The 20,442-nt window shown below is 46.9% G+C and overlaps 1 protein-coding gene across 1 annotated transcript in view; it reads left to right on the forward strand.

Moving 5' to 3' along the window:
* TENM4 (teneurin transmembrane protein 4) overlaps positions 1-20,442 on the forward strand; it is a 739,181-nt gene that overhangs the window by 567,861 nt on the left and 150,878 nt on the right. The window contains exon 15 of the mRNA XM_073808362.1: positions 18,512-18,613. Within this exon, the coding sequence (XP_073664463.1) occupies positions 18,512-18,613 (102 nt within the window). The remainder of the gene's footprint in view (positions 1-18,511; positions 18,614-20,442) is intronic.

The raw sequence follows: 20,442 nt of genomic DNA on the forward strand, positions 1-20,442 counted from the left end.
CCAGGCAGAAAGAAAACAGTGGACCCGTCAGATTGTCCAGTGTGCTTGACCATGCAGAACATTCTATTTCAGAGGGATTTTAGTTCCTTGCCTCATATGAGTAGAGTCATTAATAGGAGCACAGGAAATTAAAGAAGCAAGAAATGATGCTTTTGCATTGATTGTAGTGGACAGAAGTAGCAGATAACAGTAGTAGTAGATGACATTAGATATAAGTTAAAAATAGCTGTATAAGCACAGCACTTGGAAATATTGGAGTAAATTCTAGAAGAAATAGCCAAAGGAGCTGAGAGCAGTCGTCTGGGAGGTGGCATGGAGAGGTGGGAGTTGGCCAGAGGTCTTCTGGTTTTCATTGTAAGCTTTATAATATTGTTTGACTTTTTAAACTGTGTACGTGCATTACGTTGATTTAGAAAAAAATTAAATGCTACAGAGCTTAAGGTAGAAAGCATTGGTGAGTGTCCGTTGGAGGTAGCGAGACCAGCTGGGTTCCTGTACATCTCCTCACTCAGCCTAGTCCACTTGGATGGCTTATTTGACAGGAAGTTCTACCTGGGTGAGAATCTGCCTGCAGGATTATATCCAAATAAGCGTGCGTTTATTTCCTTCCAGTAAGAGAGTCTGTTCTTTCTAGGCCTTCGTTATCCAGAGGAACCCAAGTTAAGGATGCTGTGGTGGTTGAAATATGTAGACAATCTAGCAACCTTTCCACACAGTGTGATGCTTGGGACGGTAAGCTCTGGAGTCTGACACTGGGTTCAAATTCCTACACCTCCTCTTATTAGCTCTGCAGCCTTAGGCAAATGTGGTCAAGACAACAGATTGGGAAATGGGAGTAATAATCGGCCCAGACTTTGTTATGGTGGGTAGAGGAGGTATCGCATGCAGAGCAGACTCCCCCAGAAGTGCACAGTAGTTAATGTTATTATTGTTCCACATTCTGCTTTCATCTTTATTGTTTTCACAAAAGTCACACAGTTGTCCGACTTTAGGTTTCACCTTTTTATGCCCAACTCTACCAATTCTGATAAAAAGCAAATCAATTTAAAATATATATATTGGTTGTGTTATTTTTAGCAAAACACTGTGCTGCTCCCTGGGGGAGACAAAGGCAGTGCAGTCTGGGGTTCTTGGCCTTTAAGAAGACTTAACCCTGATAGCATTGAAGACAAAGAGATGGGGGTTACTGCGTAGGGCAAGGCGAATTGTCAAGGGAATTTTGAGAAGGTCAGCAATGAAGGTCACTGTTGGCTAGGGTGGACCAAGGAGGCACAGGAGGATTTGGATAGGGAGGGAGGAGCCAGGGAACCAAAATCCAGGGTGAGAAGCTACTGGAAGTGTAGGAGGTGGCAGTGTGTCTGGAGTGAGACGAGTGGGGTTCCCATCTGCATTCTGTAGCCGCTCAGCTGGGAGACCTTGAGAAAGGGAACTGTCCTCTCTGAGCTTGGAAGAATCCAGTGAGATCCTGTGTACCCGCACTCTCCTGACACGCAGGGGGCTCTCATATTCTTTAATGTGTACTTTGAGGCTGAATCCCAAAGCAGAGGCATGTTGACTAGCTGAGTGTCTGAATGAAGACATTTTCTGGGGGAATTCAGAGCCCTAGGCCTAGACCTGTGGTTGCAGGCAGCCTGGTTGTTGCCAGTCTCAAAAAGCTGTTCAGAGAGGAACAGTGGGCCCTTTGACTTGCCTAAAGTAAAGCTCCTTTGGGCCTGCAGCTTGGACTGTGGGGCATCTCTTTGGTCCCCATGACTGGCATCCATCAGCTGACTGCCCTTCACAGCCTCAATTCCACTGCTTATCCTAAACTCCAGCAGTGCCTCTCCACCTGATTCCGAGAATACCTGCCTTTGAACATGTTCCTCGCATTCTAAGTAACCCCAGGACCCTTCTCTACCTGCAGACTGAGCTGTGCTGAGCTATGGTGCCTTCATGGGGGTCCCTGAGGTGTTGCTTTCTCCTCTGGGTTTTATACATTTATCCATTGCAGGAACTTACTGCATGGTGACCCATCTTCTTGTCACCTGGATCAGACAGTGAGGACAGAGGTTGTGCCTTCATTCTATCTCACCTAACCATTTACCAAGCCTGGGTCCTGGGGCTACAGAGGGGCTTAGACCCCACCTCGGCCTTCCAAGCTCTAATTGCACTGGTGGAGGCAGGCGTGGAGACAGCTAACTGCAGTGCAGTTTCACCTGAGCCGTACCATAGCTTGAGCAGCGTGGGACGGGGGATGCAGAGAAGAGAGCCATTGAATCAGTTGATCTGGCACCTGGCACATAGTAGGTTTTCAGTAACTAGTTGTTTGGGAGACCTAACAGTTTTGGGCTCTGCAGTCTTGGGCAAGGCATCTCAACTCTCTAAGCCTCCATTTCTTCTGAAAAACAGGGATAATGATACCGATGTCAATGCTGGGGTGAGAGTTAAATGAGATAATATATGAGGTTAGCATGCTTATCGCAGTACCTAACCCATAGTAGAACTCAACAGAGGATGGTGGTGAGGGCTATTATTAGTATTTTTGTTACCTTACTGAGTGTCTGAATTTATTTCTTTATTATTAAAAACCTGTATCTGCACTAGAAATCTAAGAAGCTTAGATGGAAGAGTGAGGGGCCAAAGCCCTCTCTGACTCTCAGAGGATGCTTTTGAGAGTGTTCTCTGCCCAGTGTCTTTCTCTTCATTTGCTGTCCTGGCAGTTGAGTGTGAAGGTTGGGATTTCCCCGGAGTCTGGGAGGGAAGAGGGGTTACACTAAGCCATCATGAATTAAAGATGCTCCCCCGGGCTGCCCTGGTGGCGCAGTGGTTGAGAGTCCGCCTGCTGATGCAGGGGTCACGGGTTGGTGCCCCGGTCCGGGAAGATCCCACATGCCGCGGAGCAGCTGGGCCCGTGAGCCATGGCCGCTGAGCCTGCGCGTCCGGAGCCTGTGCCCCGCAGCGGCAGAGGCCACAACAGTGAGAGGCCTGCGTACCGCAAAAAAAAAAAAGATGCTCCCCATCAACCTTCCAAACCATCAGACGACCAGAGCAGCCGTCCCCTCAGACCAGCCTGCTTTGGAGAGGACATGCCCCCACGTCCTCTGGAACACTGGCCAGCGCCGGGAGTGCAGAGCCGAGTGACAGGAGGCTCTGCAGCCACTAAGGCTAATGCAGCCAGAGAGGCGGCCTCTACAGGCGCAGGGCTCAGAATCAAGGGGCGTTTTACCCCAACCCCAAGGGGAGGCAGAAGGTTCCTCGGGGAGTCTGTTCCCTGGGAAGGTGATGATCTGCTTTGGCTGCTTCTACTCTATTCTTTGGAAGCCTCCAGACCCAGCAAGCTCAGCCCTCATCACCTTCAGGCTAACGGAGCGCGTGCGTGCGTGCGTGTGTGTGTGTGTGTGTGTGTGTGTGTGTGTGTGTGTGCGCGCGCGTGTGTGTGTGTGTGTGTGTGTGTCAGTCATGCTCTGTCTTTGGCCGCTGGGCCCCCACTGTGGGTATAGCGATGGATCAGTCCCAGCCCGCAGAACTGGTCTCCTCTGTTGTGGCCGCAGGCAGGGTCCTCAGGGTGAGAGCTAACAGAGGGAAGAAGCGAGGGGTTGGCCAGTATGAAGGGGGTTCACGGGAAATGTCCCCAGGGGTTTCTAGGAAAGGCCAGTCCCTTACAACTCATCTTTCACAGAAAGGAGGGGTGATGTCTGTGGAATGTTCGTCCATACCTTAGAGGATTAAGCTGAAAGGAAGAGAGAATTCAGCACCCTGGTACCTCTGTGTGGACACATCCCATATGTTGTAGTGTGTCATGCAGGTAGAAGAAACATAATCTACATGGACTCAGCTGGGCCCTGATAACAGAAGCCAGTCCTGTGTGGAGATGGTGTTGGAGCATTGGTTGCTGCTTTCCCAAGCTCTCGGGCTCCCTCTGTCCTGTTGTCATCAAGTACACACACCTTCAGGTGCAACATGCCAGGAGGCCCTGATGAAGGAGCGAGCTGAGGACAGCTCGGGGGCAGCCAGGAAATACCCGCTAGAAGGGCCCATAGCCCCCATCCATAGGGGTTCAGATGTTAATACTGTACCACCTACAGTTGTTATACTATAACACCTAGACCTCCTTTTCAGAAAAGGAAACAGGCACAGAGAGGTGAACTGACTTGCTTATGGTCACATAGGAGGTGGCAGAGTGGGATGGGAATGCAGGGGTCTCACTAAAGTCTGTGCTCGTTCTGTTACACTGCACAGCCTCTGATTTGGCCTAGCCAAGAGTGGGTTTACTTTGTTTGATGTGTGTTGACTTGGTTTCGTTTTACCTCTACCACTGATGAGACATTTACCATAAGCCCCACTAATTGCTCCACATGCATTATCTCATGTACCCCCAACCCCGCTATGAGATAGGTGAGTAAGAAAACCAGGCTTCAGAGACCCTAAATGAAAACCATTTCCCAGGGAAAAAACTGGAAGTCACACCCAGGTTCTGATTGCATGGCCCATGCTCAGTCATGGGTCAGGGAGCTCCAGACAAGTGAAGCCGAATTATGCCAGAGGTGACATACAGCTCTGAGGAACGGAGGGCCTGGAGACTCAGCCCGGGAGGCAGGACCCAGCTGACCACACCTGGGTGTGCTCACACTCCAGCCCAGTAGACAGGTGCAAGGAGCCCAGGACCTGGGAGGAAGGCTGGCCAGCCACAGGGGTTGTGGTCTAGCGCTTCAGCATGAGGACAGCCTGGCACATGGCCTGACCAGCGTTTCATTGGTTAGGAAACTTGGGAGCCTTCCCCTCCACGTCAGGCCCAGACAGGGGCTAACATTTATGTTATAACCTAGTATATTGGTGGCTTAAAGTCTTGCTTCTGCCAGAGAATCAGAGGTGGCCGGAAGGTTCCATAAACTTTTCACAACAGCAACTATTTCTCAGTTCCTTGCAAGATGTGTAGCTTTCACTTCTGCCATTGGACAGTTTCTCCCTACAGGCTGGGGGAGTGATAATGTCCCGGTGGCTAGAGCAGCTATAAAATGTTTAACTTGAACATGTAATTACATTACCATGATCTCTAATAGGGTTTGGTGTCAAGCAGAAGTCCAACTTCGCCTCTGGCCCAAAGATATAGACCCAAGTTATTACACTGAGTGTTACCCACTAGATAAATAAGAAAGAAGTACTGTCCCAATCATTGCACGACTGACCAACATGCATTATAAGTATTGTAAAGAAAAATCCACCGGAGTGTGAGAAGGTATCCATCTTGTTAGTCATTTTATTGTGTTATGTCCAGGTGGAAGTAATTCAAGCACGTAATTCACAGACGCCATCTTGACAGCTCTTGCTGGAGAGAAGAATGGGGGCCCTGCAAAGTTTTATTACTACATGTTCCCAAAACATGTGGTTAGTGCTGTTTGGCGAGTAGAGAGCCCAATATTGTGTCTGGTTGAATGAAACAGGCCCAGAGGAAGAGATATGAAAGTGAAGCCACAGGTCTGGAAAAAAAATTTATAAAAACGAAGTTAGAAAATAAATTTTTTAAAAAAGAAGAAATCAGCAAGGAAATAGACAGTCCAGGCCCCACAGAAGGAGCCCAGCCTTAGAGGCTGAGGCTGGACACACCAGAGGACATGAAGTCAGCCACACATGGCCCTTTGTCATTTGATACTTAGCAAGCGTTGAGTGAACAGCCACTCTAGACAAGGCGGTGTGCCAGCCACTGGGGAGACACGGACAAGGAAGGGGAAGGGAAATGGATCCCTTCCTCTCAAGGAGTTTGCCGCATACTAGAGAAAAGGAGACGTGCTCATAAATAACTAGACTGCAAGGTAGACAGCAGTAGGTGATAAGCGAAGGATAGAAATAAATTGCTGTTTAGATTCAGCTGAGAGACAGTGAGGTCTATCTTGCTAAGAGGAATCTGGGGAGGCTTCGTGAAAGAGATGGTATTTAAATTGGGCCTTGAAGGTTAGGTAGGACTTGGACAAGGGGAAGGGGCTGAGGGGAAGGCTTTTTTTTTTTTTAAACATCTTTATTGGAGTCTAATTGCTGTACAAATGGTGTGCTAGTTTCTGCTTTATAACAAAGTGAATCAGTTATACATATACATATGTTCCCATATCTCTTCCCTCTTGCGTCTCCCTCCCTCCCACCCTCCCTATCCTACCCCTCCAGGCGGTCACAAAGCACCGAGCTGATCTCCCTGTGCTATGCGGCTGCTTCCCACTAGCTATCTACCTTACGTATGGTAGTGTATATATGTCCATGCCTCTCTTTGTCACAGCTCACCCTTCCCCCTCCCCATATCCTCAAGTCCATTCTCTAGTAGGTCTGTGTCTTTATTCCTGTCTTACCCCTAGGTTCTTCATGACATTTTTTTTTCTTAAATTCCGTATATGTGTGTTAGCATACGGTATTTGTCTTTTTCCTTCTGAAGGCTTTACAGGTGAAGTCATCAGCGTGGGCACAGTCAGGGAGGCTGAAAAGGGTGGGTGGGTTCAGGAGCTGGGGGGAGCAATTTGGCAGCAACACAGAGAGGCCATGGGGAGGACCCCTGTGGCAGAGCTTAGAAAGGGAATTGGAGCATTCACCCCCCGGTTCCGAAATGTGGGCTTTCTCCCCTCCAGTGTTTCTTATAGTTCTTGAGATTATTTTATATTATGCATAGACAGACTCTACTTCAAAAATTGGGTTTTTATTTTAGTAAACTAGAAAAAGTATAATTAGGTATATCAAACTATTATTTTGAATTTCTTTTTAAAATAAATTTGTTTAAGAAAATAAATGAGTCTAAAAATACTAAGTGCCTAAGAGGACAGATGGTGTGTGGCTATGGCAACAACGTAAAGGCAGCACCCAAATGAGTGACGTCTGGAAGCACTGCTCGGGGCTGGCGTCCTACGTTCAGATGCCTCGGGGACCCGGGCAGGTGGCGGCAGTGCGGGAAGCTGCAGGTTGGGGCTGTGGACAGCCATGGTATCTGGGCCTCTCCTAAATGAGAAGAGATTGCTGCCGTGCTGGGTCTTCCGATTTTTCAAGAAAGGCCACCACTCAGATTTTTCTGTGAATTCTCGTTTTTGAAAAATTCTGGCAACTAATTCAAATTTTTTAAAACACTTTGCAAACAAAAGTGTCCATAAGCCTCCGGTTTGTGGTATCAACTCTAGATGCTAAGGAACAGCGGTGGCTGTTCTCTTGTCGGTGGCCCGAAGAGACTCAATTTCAGGATGACAGCTCTGGCCTCCAGGTGCAGGACAGACTGACAGGGACGAGGCTGGAAACAGAAGTCCACTTGGAGGGCTGATGCCGTGGTTCAGGCCAGAGGTGATTCCGACCAGACATTGCCATTCTCCAAGCCAAGGCCAGGCCACCATGGGCCTTTTTAATCTGCAGGCGTCTAGGTCATCTTTACATCATCCTTCTGTGCATTTTCAGACATGACATGCAAGGGGGACTGAGGCGTTGGTTTTCTATGTGCTTTGTAAGCAGCGCCAAGCTTGATGACAAGCCTGCATAAAAGATTGGAGAATAATTAACAGTCCCCCCCCCCACCTCCTCAGAACCTTTTTCTGTTCCTCCATTGTCTGTCATCACAGAATAATTTAACACAAAGTGATGCTCATTAGATGGAACTCTAGCCAGCAGCCAAGTTGAGCTTTTAAAAAACTGAAAAAAAAAAAACCACCAAAAAAACCCAAAATTGATTTCTTAAGTAATTTGTTCCAAAGACAGACTTGACGTGGAGTTGGCATGATATCAGCAGATCACTTCGTGGGAGCAGCAAAGATGATTCCCCTGGATCTGGCTCTCACCCGACCCCCATCTTGCCCAGGACTGCTTTGCATTTCAAAAAGCTGCCTATTCTTTAAGAGCTATTCAAACACTCCCTCCTGGAGGATCAAACCCTTCTCTTTGGAAGCGGTCCATGAATTCTTTTGCATTCTTGCATAGTTTAGATCTTTCAGTCCCCTCTGGCTTGTTTTTATAAACCTGTGTGCAAAAATCTCAGCCTTTCTTCCAGACCAGTGGTTCTCAAGGTGGTACCCAGACCAAGGGCATGAACACCACCTGGGACCCAGATCTATTAAATCGGAAACTCTGGGGGTACGGCCCAGCAATCCATGTTTTAACAAGCCTCCTCTCAGGGGACTGACACAGGATAAACTTTGGAAAAAACTATGCTAGGGACAGGAGCAAGCAACATTTCCTGAGCACCTGTCATGTACCAGGTGTGTGTTTATACACACACACACACACACACACACACACACACACTGGTTTTATTTAATCTGTACAAGTGTGTAAGACAAACGATTTTTTCATTCCACAGATGAGTAAACTGAGACTCAGATAGTGACTTTCTCTAAGTCTCACCCTTAGAAGTAACAGAGTTGACATTTAGTCCCAGACCTGCCTGACTCCAAAGGCTCCTTTGGAGCCTTTCTACTGCTCCTTGAGAACAGGGACCACACTTCAGGTCCTCCTGATGGCATCAGCACAGTGGAACTAACAGAGACTTGTTTGAATGAATTATCAGTGAACAAATGATGGAACAATATTATTGCCCAAGTATGATACAGAGTGAGGGGCCAGAGCCACATTTTGATGTTCGAATGCTGGCAGGTATGTTTTAAAACCAGAATTTCAATTAACTAAACCAAATTAGATACCATTTGGAATTTCCTGGCCCTGGCAGCATCCTTTGTGTCGTCCTCACACTGTAACTGGAGGCAAAAGGAGTGGGATCGGCGTGTTTTCTTACTGGATTGGCAGTTGTGGTGTAGTCAAGGAATCCCTCAATTAGGTGGGAGGAGAAATACAGATTTTAATACTAGCCCTGTCACTTGTTAGCTGCAGGAACTTGAGCGAGTTCTCTGTGCCTTCGTGTTCCCATCTATAAAATGGGGAATGATAAAGAGCGCCTTCCCTTCCTGCATACAGAGCTATTGTAAGGATCAAATAAAACTATGCCACTGTATGCAGAAATGCTTTAAAAACATCCTGTCCTGCACTTGCCAGTTATCATCAAAGCCTGATAACTATCAGGTAGAGCTGATAAGGTTCAAGGCGAATGGATGTGTCAGGGTACTTTCAGTTGCCAGAAGCAAAAACACACTCAGCCCACCTCAAGGAAAGGCAGGTGTGGTGGTGAAGTAGTTTCAAAAAGGTTCACAGGGCTTGGGACTAAAATACGCACTGAGAAGCCTCTTGGAGCCCAGTCTGCTTCCCAGTCCCCGTCATTCTCTTCTTCTCATGGGCGGTGTGACCTCGTGCCTATCTCTGAGCTCCCACTCCATTTACCTCTCCCAGCCAATAGGCCAGCTTCCTCTGTGCACTCAGGACTGCGTCCTCTGAACGTGGGCTCCTACCTGGCCAGAAGAACCTCCCCAGCCCCTCTCTTTCCATCATGTCTCTTGGCTTCCACTCTTTTGACCGGCTGTCGGATTCCCTGGGCGCATTTGATTTCAAATACTAGAGTAGGACTCTGATTGGCCCAGAGCCTCTGTGCACCAGGCCACGTCATAGAGCGCTGAGCTGCCTATGAAATGACTCTCCTTGGGTCCCAGTCCAATCAGCTGTGGCCGGTCGTCTGTTCTACCTGTGCCTACTGCTTAGGCAGGAACTGTGGGCAGAGCCTCGCTCCTCAGAAGGAGCTGTGGGTGAAGGATGGATACATCTATAAAGGAAGGAAAATTGTATCTAAGCATGAGAACAAGCACGTCTCCTTGGAAGGCCCTTGTGCTCTTGAACAGCATGGCACTGGGCAGTGTCATCACCACTTGCCATGTGTCTCAGTGGCCTCCCTGGCATATGCTCACGGAGCATGGCCACACACTACGCATGTGCAGAGTTCTCTGGGAAAGGCAGCAGAGCCAACTGTGGGGACTCCGGCATCTGTGAAAGCTGCTGCCAACAGCCCCGGGGAGAGAGGTAGGAGCTCTTAGCCAGAAGCAGCCAGTGAGGCACCTGCTCTTTATTCCCATCCCTGTGCCCTTGGCCTCAGTGACTCACTGGAGGCCCCTCTCACCCAATACATTATAATGCGAGGCCAGTTATCTGAGGACACAGAGAGAGGTTTAAAAAGTTGGAGTCTGCCCTTAAAGGAGCAAACTTCCTTTCTCTTCCTCAGGCCATAAACATCTTGATGATTTATTTTCTCATCTTTTTCATGTTAGTATAGTTTTCTAAGTAGTGACAATTTGATCTGATTCATTAGATCACAGGCTCTTAGACCTGAAAGATCATCCAAGTCATCCACTGCACCGGGAAACTTCCTGAGCCAGAGGAGATGCTCAATAAATGTTTGCTGAATAAATGTAATGAATTTTGTAGATGAAGAGAAAGTTCCTGAGCGAAAAAGGGGACATGGCTAAGGTTGCCTCAGAAGGTAGTGGCAGGAGTAGGATGAGAACCCAAGTTTCTTATTCTTTTTTTATTACTGAAGTATAGTTGATTTACAGTGTTGTGTTAGTTTCAAGTGTACAGCAAAGCGATTCAGTTATACATATATATGTGCGTGTATATACATGTATATATATTCTTCTTCAGATTATTTTCCATTATAGGTTATTACAAGACACTGAATGTAGTTCTCTGTGCTATACAGTAGGTCCTTATTGTTTATCTATTTTATATATAGTAGTTTGTATCTGCTAATCTCAAACTCGTAATTTATCCCTCCTCCCCCTTCCCCTTTGGTAACCAGTAATTTGTTTTCTATGTCTGTGAGTCTATTACTTTTTTAAAAAATTTTTATTGGAGTATAGTTGGTTTACAATGTTGTGTTAGTTTCTGCTGTACAGCAAAGTGAATCAGTTATACATATACATATATCTACTCTTTTTTAGATTCTTTTCCCATATAGGTCATTACAAAGTATTGAGAAGAATTCCCTGTGCTATACAGTAGGTCCTTATTACTCATCTATTCTATATATAGTAGTGTGTATATGTCAATCCCAATCTCCCAATTTATTCCTCCCCCCTTTCCTCCCTGGTAATGATAAGTTTGTTTTCTACATCTGTGACCATTTCTGTTTTGTAAATAAGTTCATTTGTACCAATTTTTTAGATTCCACATGTAAGCAATATCATATGATATTATATTTGTCTTTCTCTGTCTGACTTAACTTCACTCACTATGACAATCTCTAGGTCCATCCATGTTGCTGCACATGGCATTATTTCATTCTTTTTTATGGCTGAGTAATATTCCATTGTATATATGTACCACATCTTTATCCATTCTTCTGTCAATGGACATTTAGGTTGCTTCCAACCTATGAGTCTATTTCTGTTTTGTAAGTAAAGAACCCAAGTTTCTGGGCTTCCCTGGTGGTGCGGTGGTCGAGGGTCCGCCTGACGATGCAGGGGACGCAGGTTCGTGCCCCGGTCCGGGAAGATCCCACATGCGGGGGAGCGGCTGGGCCCGTGAGCCATGGCCACTGAGCCTGCGCGTCCAGAGCCTGTGCTCCGCAACGGGAGAGGCCACAACAGTGAGAGGCCCGTGTACCGCAAAAAAAAAAAAAAGAACCCAAGTTTCTTGATCCAATCCAGGCATGTTCCCTTACACCATGACTCATAGCACTGTGAGATTTCCGATTTGGAAGATGCTATACTGTCTACCTTTAATCTCCCTGCAATATCCCAGTCATTAATTTGCCCTCTCCTGCAGTACATCAGTGACTGAAAATATATGACCTTATAGCTCACATAGCCTGTTCATTTGGCCATTTAACTAACAAAGATTCATTTAAGACCTGCTTTGAGTCAAGGATGACTATTTACTAGAGATTCAGAGATGAATAACACATTTCCTGCCCTCATGAAGTTTACAATATTTAGGTAGACACATATACATCAACAGAAGATAACCCAACATAGTAAGTGGTATTCTCTTACAAAATTCTTTCTTCTTTCAAACCAACTCCATTGCCCAAGGACTATAGTCCTTACTTATTGGACCTAAGTCCAGTTATTAGGACCAAAACAAAAGTCTAATCCTTATTTCCCATAATAGCCCTTTAGTTATTTTTAAGCAGGGTTCATTCTCCCTTAGTAAGCTAAAGTCCCAACTCTCTCAAGAATTCTGTATTTGCAATGTGATTTCAAGTTCTCTTAACCATCCGGTTGCTCTTCAATGAACATGCTCCAGTTTATCTTATTGGGCTCTTAAATGTGCCTCCCAGATGTGAACAGCTGAGCTCCAAATACGGTCTGAGAGTGCAATGCAAAGTTGAACTTCCTATCACTCCCTGCATTCTTCTAGACATTGCACATCTAAAAACATAGGACAAGGAAACAGCAGCTTTGCTGGCCACCAGCTGTTCTCTTGAGTCTGACTGTTGTGCCGTGTCCATGACCCTGACCCCTTTCCTCCATTGCACTCCGGCTTAGCTTCTCAATACAACAAACATTACTGAGGACTTGCCTCTTTGGAGAACCAGACATAATGCATGTCTTCAAGGAGCTCACAGTCTCATTGGTGAAATTTGGTTTGCCCCCAAAGAAATAATTAACAAAGAACCAAGACTGAATATAATCAAGGGAACAGTCTTTTTCTTAGATCCCTCCTTGGAGCTGCTCTTAATGGTGGTTGGTAGACTTCTGGGGTAGGACTGAAAAGAGATCTCCCAGTTCAAATGCCAGTGCAGAACTGGCTTCAAGCCCAGGCTGTCAGAGGCTTTGTCCGATTTTTGTCATTGCATTGACCTAGCCTGTTGCAGACTGAAGGCCTTTGAATCCCATCATCTGCAAAGAAAGCTGGGGCACCTACAGAGTGACGCCTCACAGGCCGCAGAACAGCTTTCCAGCACCTGCACCCGCCCAGTGCCAAACTGGAGTGCACGGGGGGAAAAGTTCGTTCAGGTGTTGTCCTGAGCTGGCCTGTGTTTGGGCTTCTGGGAGACAACAGGTTTAATTTGCTTTTACAGTGCTTTTTCCCCAGGAGGAAATTTACCCAAATATCCTGCCGTCATCACATTCAGCACGTTGCTCGTTTGCGTTCCTGTTTTTACTGTGGAGAGTTTCTGTGTGTTTCGTGTGTGTATGTGTGTTTACCCCCCAGGAACCCATATTGCCTTGTTTGCATTCATTAGACCAAGTTCGTGTGCTGTTGTGGTTCACAAACGGAAAGCATGTGTGACCTTCCTTAAAACCAAAATACCAACTCTGCCAGGTCCTGGGCAAACCTCTTTACATGCACAGCGTAGCACTATTTGCCTTCAAAGTAACCCTCTGAGGTGGGTGCTATTATTAACCCCATTTCACAGATGAAGAAACTGATGTTTAGAGATGCCTTGTCCATAGGGCTCATAGCTAGTATGGGACTGGATCCCATATTTTGGTCCAGGCCATATACCACAAACTTTGGCTTCAGATAGAACTTGGTTCACCTACCAGATTCACCCTTACAGCTGTGTGACCTTGAGAAAGTGACTTCAGCTCTCAGTCTCCATGTGAGACTGTGAAATGGTGGCAAAAGTACCTAATTCTCGTAATTACAAGGAATACATTAGAATATATGATAGACCTTTCACAGTTCCATTTGAGGGAATGAAACGGTCTCTGTCAGAGTAACTGTAGAATTAACACCCAGCTTTGCTGTCTAGTTTGTTTCCCTCTCTTCTTTTGGTTGTGGACAACAAACCCAGCCCCGGCTTCAGGATCAAAGGGGATGTAATAGATGTAACCTAGAGTATAAATTTCACCGGCTGTAGACAAGACAATGTGTCCAATCATCCAATGGGCTGCTCTGGAGTCCATGTTCCTTCCTTCTTGCCTGAAGCATTAGCATCCATCCTCCTACAGAGAAGCCAAAAGGAGGCCTGAAAGAGTACATCTCTCTTGGCAATAGGTAGACTTTGGCTCTATAAACAAGTGCTTCCAAAAAGTTGCCAACATCCACTGTTACAGCTTAAGGAGAGACAAGATAAGCAGAGGGAGGAGCTGTAGGTAGCTAGCGTGGGCTTTTATTAGCTGGGACACATCACAGGCGAGCAGTACATGGAGGAGGCGCTGGGGGAGGCGGGGGATAAGTGCTGGGTGAGCAGAAAAGAGAGACAAGGATGGCTAGTGGGCTCTGACCTCACTCACAACTGGTTCCTTCTGTCTTTGGTGCTGGAATTCAACCTCAGGCTCCATCACTGCAAAGGTTTGCCTGCTCAGAGCAGGGCACGAAGCAGGTGTGCCCACACCACAGTGAGCTAGTAAAGGAGAAAAGCCTCCTCTCCCCTTCTCGTATAACTGCCCCTGTGAAACTGGAGTCCAGTAGGCAATTACACTGCCCAGTAGTCCTCCTTCAGGCAGGATTTCCCTCTGTGGTCTCTCCTTGTTTCCTGCAAAAGCGAGGCTCCGGGATTTCAAATAAGAAAAGCAGAAGGTGGCAAATGAAGGCAGGCTTTCCCAGACGTCAACCCTAGACTCAGGAGGACATACTTACCAACTGTGATCATCGTTCACCTTGACATGGCGATGCTAATGATCTGTCTCTGGAAAAGCGTGGTGAGCAGACAAAATGAGGCACTGCTGTGGCTTCACCAAAGGCCTCTATAGTTTCCCGTCTCCCGTGTTTTCTCCAGGAAGGACCGTTGTTGTCTTTTCTTCCTTCTGCAGATGCCCCTTTGTATTTCGAGCAATATTTTGGTCAACATCCAGAGAACACGCCCACTCAGAACACATGTCCAGAGAATGAGCTCAGGAAACATTTAAATTCTGCATTCCAATATTGATGGAAGGAAAAACAAGTTCCTGAAAATCAAATTTCCTAGCAGAACACACTGTTGTGATAGGAAAGCAAAAGCTGGGGGAAAGGCCCCTGTTTTCTACCATACCATACACCCAATTATGAAAACCAGTTATTTACAGGCAGCTGAATTTTTCATTCAGATCTGAGCAGATCTAAGGTACACCTTGTACTACATGAAGGCAGCTGCAGTGTGAACATGAGCAAAGCAGGAAGGAACTATAGGGGGAAGAAACTCACCAGACACTAATTGAAAACATAACATGTTTATGCGATAAAGTTCACACTTCTCCCAAGCTAGTGAGTGTCACTTCTGTACTAGCATTTAGCATAGAGATATCTGGTCACTGGAGACTCATTATTTGTAGGATTCCAAGTGGACCCCAAGTAGTTGAAATCCTTCCAAGTGGAAGAAAAACTATATACAAAAACATTTCATCAAAAAGAAATATTCTCCAAATGTCTCTACTTCCATGTTGCTGTCGTAAAATTATTCCACATCTCCTAAAACTTCTGCCTTCTGACACCAGCAGCCTGGGGCAAGTTTTGTAGCAAACAGGCTTCTATTCTGTCAGATACAGCAACCAACATGATACTCAGTCACAGAAAATATATGTGCCTTACTTTTTCACTAGGAAGACTTTTTGAATTAACAGGTTTGTGTCTTACAGACTTCATAAATCAAAATCTAGAAAGTGTGTGACACTTACCTGCAACTGATCCTATTAAAAACACAGCTGGAAAAGAAAAAGAAAGAAAGATTAGAAAAAAAGAGAGAGAAAGGAAAAAGAAAAAGAAAAACAACACAGCTGGAAATTATGGTACTTGTATGAGGAGACATATTTTATACCACTGGGTTTGAGAAGGCCTAGACCATAGAATTTTAGATCTGGGAGGGATCTCTGAGAACATCTAGCCAAATTCTTTCAGGGACGGCATCAAACATTTACTGAGACCCTTCTTTGGACACCAGGGCAAATGTGTAAGTGAATATACTCGGTTTCTGTCCTCAAGGATGTCCTGTCCTCACAGTCAACAGTGTTGCCTATCTGGTGCTTTAACAGGGGTGATGGAAAAATCCCAGGGGTATCTTAGCCTGTTTAAGAAATGAGGAAGTCTTGTCAGAGGAGGTGACATTTGAGGAAACAGGTACAGGAAGATCGAGTGCTGTGGCCAAGGTCCCAGAGCCCTTCAGTAGCAGAACAAGAGCTAGAAGCAGGCCTTCTGCCTCTCTGTCCTGTACTCCTTCTGCAAGACTGCAGGTAGAACCCACCCTCCATTTGTGCCATTAGCCAGTAGCCTAAAGAGAAAATAATCTTGCCTTAAACTTTACTCAAAATTCTTATTGTTAAAAGAATGTTCAGAAGGAAATGTCCGAAGTCATTCTCTGTAAAAACAGTGTTTCGGAAGCCACTCCTAACATAGAGGCTTTAGGGACTTAAAGGCATATGGATTCTCCCAGGCAAAGCCAACGGAGAGCAGAGATGCTCAGGGCCCTGTCTCGTGAGCCTCATTCTGCCAGGTCCCAGGCAGCTTCAGACTCCCTGAAATGAGAACACAGGCTAGACTAGGCCCTCTCGTTCTTAACTCTGTGTTAGTGTCGTATGCTGCTCAGGATAGCAGAGGGACAGCGCACGAGGGGAATTTTCCACCCGCTCACAAAAAGAAGCATACATCTGAACCCTTCTCCCAAATGTTTTCAGTCTTTTCCAAGTTGATAACGGCAGACAACTGGGAAAAGACCTTTTTGGGAAATGCACCATGCTGTGAGCACCTCAAAATCCCCCCACCTCTCCCCCACCTATCCACACTCAAGCCATTTTTCAAGCTCACCTCCTCCAAGAAGCCTTCCCTCTGCTAGTTTTACCCCATATCAGCTGCCATTGCATTGCCCTAAGTGATTTCCTGGATTTAAGGCTTGATGCCCTGTCTGGACACCTTTTCTGCAAGATGCTTGTAGAATTTTAGAACAGGAAGCAGTCCTGGGAATCATCTCTGCTATCACCTTCATTTCACATATGAGGAAGGTGAGACCCAGAGAGGGGAAGGAAGTTACTTTAGGTCACCCAGCATGATTCTAGAAGGATGGGCCCCAGAACCAGGTCTCCTTACCTCTAGGCAGAGCTTCCACGCCCCGTGCTGCTGCCTGGGTGACAGCTGTTATCCCAGTCTCCCAGTTAAGCCACAACTTTCCTGTAGGTAAGACTCATGTCTCATATGGTGACATCTCATTTAACAGAGGTCTTAGTCTTGGCTTCATGACTTACACTTGGGAGCTAAGACAACAGGTTGAATCTTTAGCTCTGCCCCACCGCACTAACCTTTTCTCTGCTTTAACTTGACTCTGCTGACTCTCTCGGAGACCTTGGGTGAGTCACTGCCCTCCCTATGGGTCTCAGTTTCCTTCTCTATTAAATGAGACTATTAGACTAGGTGGTCTCTTCAATCCCTTCAAGCTCTGAAAGTCCTAGAATTCGCTACCTTCCAACTGGTCCTTTGCTGTCTTCAGGACTGGCCTCACTGGCCCACACATCTGCCTTGTTCATCCCTGGCGTCTGCTGAAGAGTTAGTTCCTTTAAGGCCCAGATAGCATAGCATCATTGAAGAAGACCAGGGGTTGGAGTCCAGAGGCCTGGGTTCAGATGTGGCGTCCATGACTTAGTATCTCCAGGGCCTTCAGCAAGTCCCTTCATCTCTCTATCAGCCTCCTCATCTTGTCATTTCTTTGTTGTTTGTAAAATAGGAATATTGATACATGCTTGAAGATTTCGTGACAGTGAACTGAAATAACCTTTGTGGAAATACGTGGCACAAAGAAGGCATTCAGGATGTAGTGGCTTCTTCCTTTATTCCATGTCCAGCATTATTGAGAAACGAGCCGTTCCAAATAAAGACTTCCTAGATAACAGGTTTACTAACTGGAGCTACAAAACATTGATTAATTTTTTACTAAAGTCTTTCTGAAATGAATCCTATATTTCCTTGGCATGTCACATAGACGATACCGAATGCACAATGTTAGGAAGAATTAGAGAAAGTAGCATCGCTGCAGAAGGTGGGCACTGATTGGCGATGCTGGGGATGCAGGTACGGCAAAGGGAATGTGAAGGAAAACTCTGACGCATTTGGAAAGAGCTTGGATTTTTTTCATTTTGGCAGATGGGGGGCCATTGAAGGGTTTTAAGTCAGAGAATGACAGGATCAGATTGTTTCAGAGAGATGGCTCAGGCTGCTGGGTGGTGAATGAATCAGGGGGAGAGGGGGAGAGGACTCTGAGAGGCCAGCCATGAGGCCGTTGTGTGAGCCCCGGTGAGAGATGCTGGGGCCTGGGCTGATAGATGGAGAATCAGAAGTGGGAAGAGACAGATTTGCAAATCCCCAGTAGCTTTATGAAAAAACAAATTCATGGAGCCTCAGCCCATTATGAGAAAAATGTGAAACATAGAAGAGTGTCAAGAAGACCCCAAGAATCTCCCCCATAACCCAGCCTCCAAAGATAACCACAAATGGGTTAAACTATTTTCTCCCAATGTTTGTAGCTGAAATCTCTACTGCATTTGTAGATACAAAGTTGATTTATAAAACATTGGTTTAGGCACACATTTTCCCAAACACGTCTCTTAACGTCGGTTGAGATGTACCTCAGTAAGAGTAAATATATCATTTTTAACTTTATTGATTCCTTTCACTGACTGGGCCAGAAGCACTCAAATGTGTGGGTCCTAGTTAACCTGAGGCTGGATTCCCAGGCCCTCTGTTTGGGTAAAGAAGCTTCCGTTTGCAACTCTGTTTCTCTTTTCTCCCACAGAATCCGTGGATAACTGCCCCAGCAACTGCTACGGCAATGGCGACTGCATCTCTGGGACCTGCCATTGCTTCCTGGGCTTCCTGGGCCCTGACTGCGGTCGAGGTGAGAACCCCGCTTGTGGGCTTACAAGGTCCACCCTGCGACCCCGTGGGCAGTTCAGGTCCCACTTCTCCGAGCAAGCGCAGAAATCCAGGCCAGCTCCTGCCTCCTGTGAGAAGGGCTCCCAAGAGCCAGTCCTCTGAAGCCCTGAGAGGGAGGTCCGCAGGCAGAGCCCTGGCTGACCCAGCCGTGTTTTCCATGGGTGCATGACTGGGGAGGTCAGGAAGGAAGGGCAGCCACAGGGAACCCCATGTCCATTGTGAGAACAGGAAGAGCGGCCATGGGGGTTCTTTTAAAAAGTAGATTTCCCCTTGGGGGACCGATCGGCCTTTTGCCAAGCATCTTGGACGTTTGTCTTTAGTGAGTTGGTTTGTCTCTGACCTCGTGGAAGGGCCTGAGCTGCTGCTCCAGTTCCTACCATCTAACAGTGCAGGCAGAGTCTTGGCTGGGGCCACCAAGGGGAGGGACTGGGAGGTGAGGCTGCCCTTCTCCACACAGGACACTAATGTGGCCTCCTGTTCGGGCACGTACGATGCTAATGGTCACCCCTACAGGGAGAGTTTAAAGGCTGCCCGTGATCTGCCTGTGCCTTTGGCCTTCATTTCTGTCCTGGAAGAATTAACGAGGAAAATGCCAGGGCAGATCTGTACTCCCGAGAATTGGGCAGTCCTCTTGGGGAAACTAAAATGGCCCTTTCCTCTGGTTTCTCTACCTCTTCCCTCATTCAACAGGCATTCGCTTAGTGCCCTTCAGGGCTTAGTCCTGTGCTGGACACTGAGGTTACAACACGGAGCAAGACCCAAGCCCAGGACCTCTCAGTCTGGGAGACAGACAGGGAAATAGACGATGACAAAGCAGTGATAAGTGAAGTACACCTAGAGCGAGGTTAGATGCGGGGAACATCTGTCAGCATGAAAGGGTCTTTGCTTGGATGGAATGAGGACCAGTAAAGGCTCCCCAGATGGGGTGACACTGGAACTAAGACGAGATGTTCATTGGTGGAAGGCAGAGATGGTTTTCCAGGCCGAGGAAACGGCGCCCTCCAAGTGCCACGCCGTGGTGCTGCCATGGGGATTCTGCTTGTTCTTCCTGACGTGAAATAGACCCAGTGTGAGACAGCAGAGCCAGCGGCCTTGAGGAAGCACAGCAATTACCTGCTGAGTGTTTTAAAAAGGAAAAAGGCCAGGTGGGAGCAGGGGGAAGGTGGTGCAGAGAGAAGAGTCATACCTTCTAACAAGAATTAGTGTCTCATCCCATATGCACTTAAAGTTAAGAGTCATGTATAAAGCAGCCTTAGTGTGTCTCAGTAAGGCTGGTAGGTACTTACAGCACAGTGCAATGTAATTTATTTTTATATAGTGTCCTTTGTACAGACGATCACAAAACCCTTTACGCTAAGTGGCAAAACGGAAAGATAATACTTTAAAGAGCCAGGTTGGGCTCAGCTATTCTCTTATGGGGGCAGCGGTGTGTGGGACTCGAGTGGAGACCTGAAAGGCAAGGAAAGCTGAGATTGGCTGGGTTAAAGATGATAGTAATTGGCCCTGCACGTGAGGAATGGGGAAGCGAAATGCAGTGCTACTAGGAGGGGGGTGCTGGAGGAGGGATGCGGGGAGGGCAGGAGTCCCAGCTGTCTTTTCCAGTGAGCCCAAGGACCAGACTGAAGCCTCCTATCTAAGGATGCTGGTGACCACCGTGCAGCACCAGTAACGTGAGGGGGACGGGAGGAAAGCAGCGTTCAGTGGGCACCAACTGTGCCAGGCCCTGCACTGTACACCTTCACCTACGATTCCTGATGTGTTTTAACTGGAGTGAAATAAAGCAAGAGAAGC

Source organism: Tursiops truncatus, chromosome 8, assembly GCF_011762595.2.
Source record: "Tursiops truncatus isolate mTurTru1 chromosome 8, mTurTru1.mat.Y, whole genome shotgun sequence".
NCBI lineage: Eukaryota > Metazoa > Chordata > Mammalia > Artiodactyla > Delphinidae > Tursiops > Tursiops truncatus.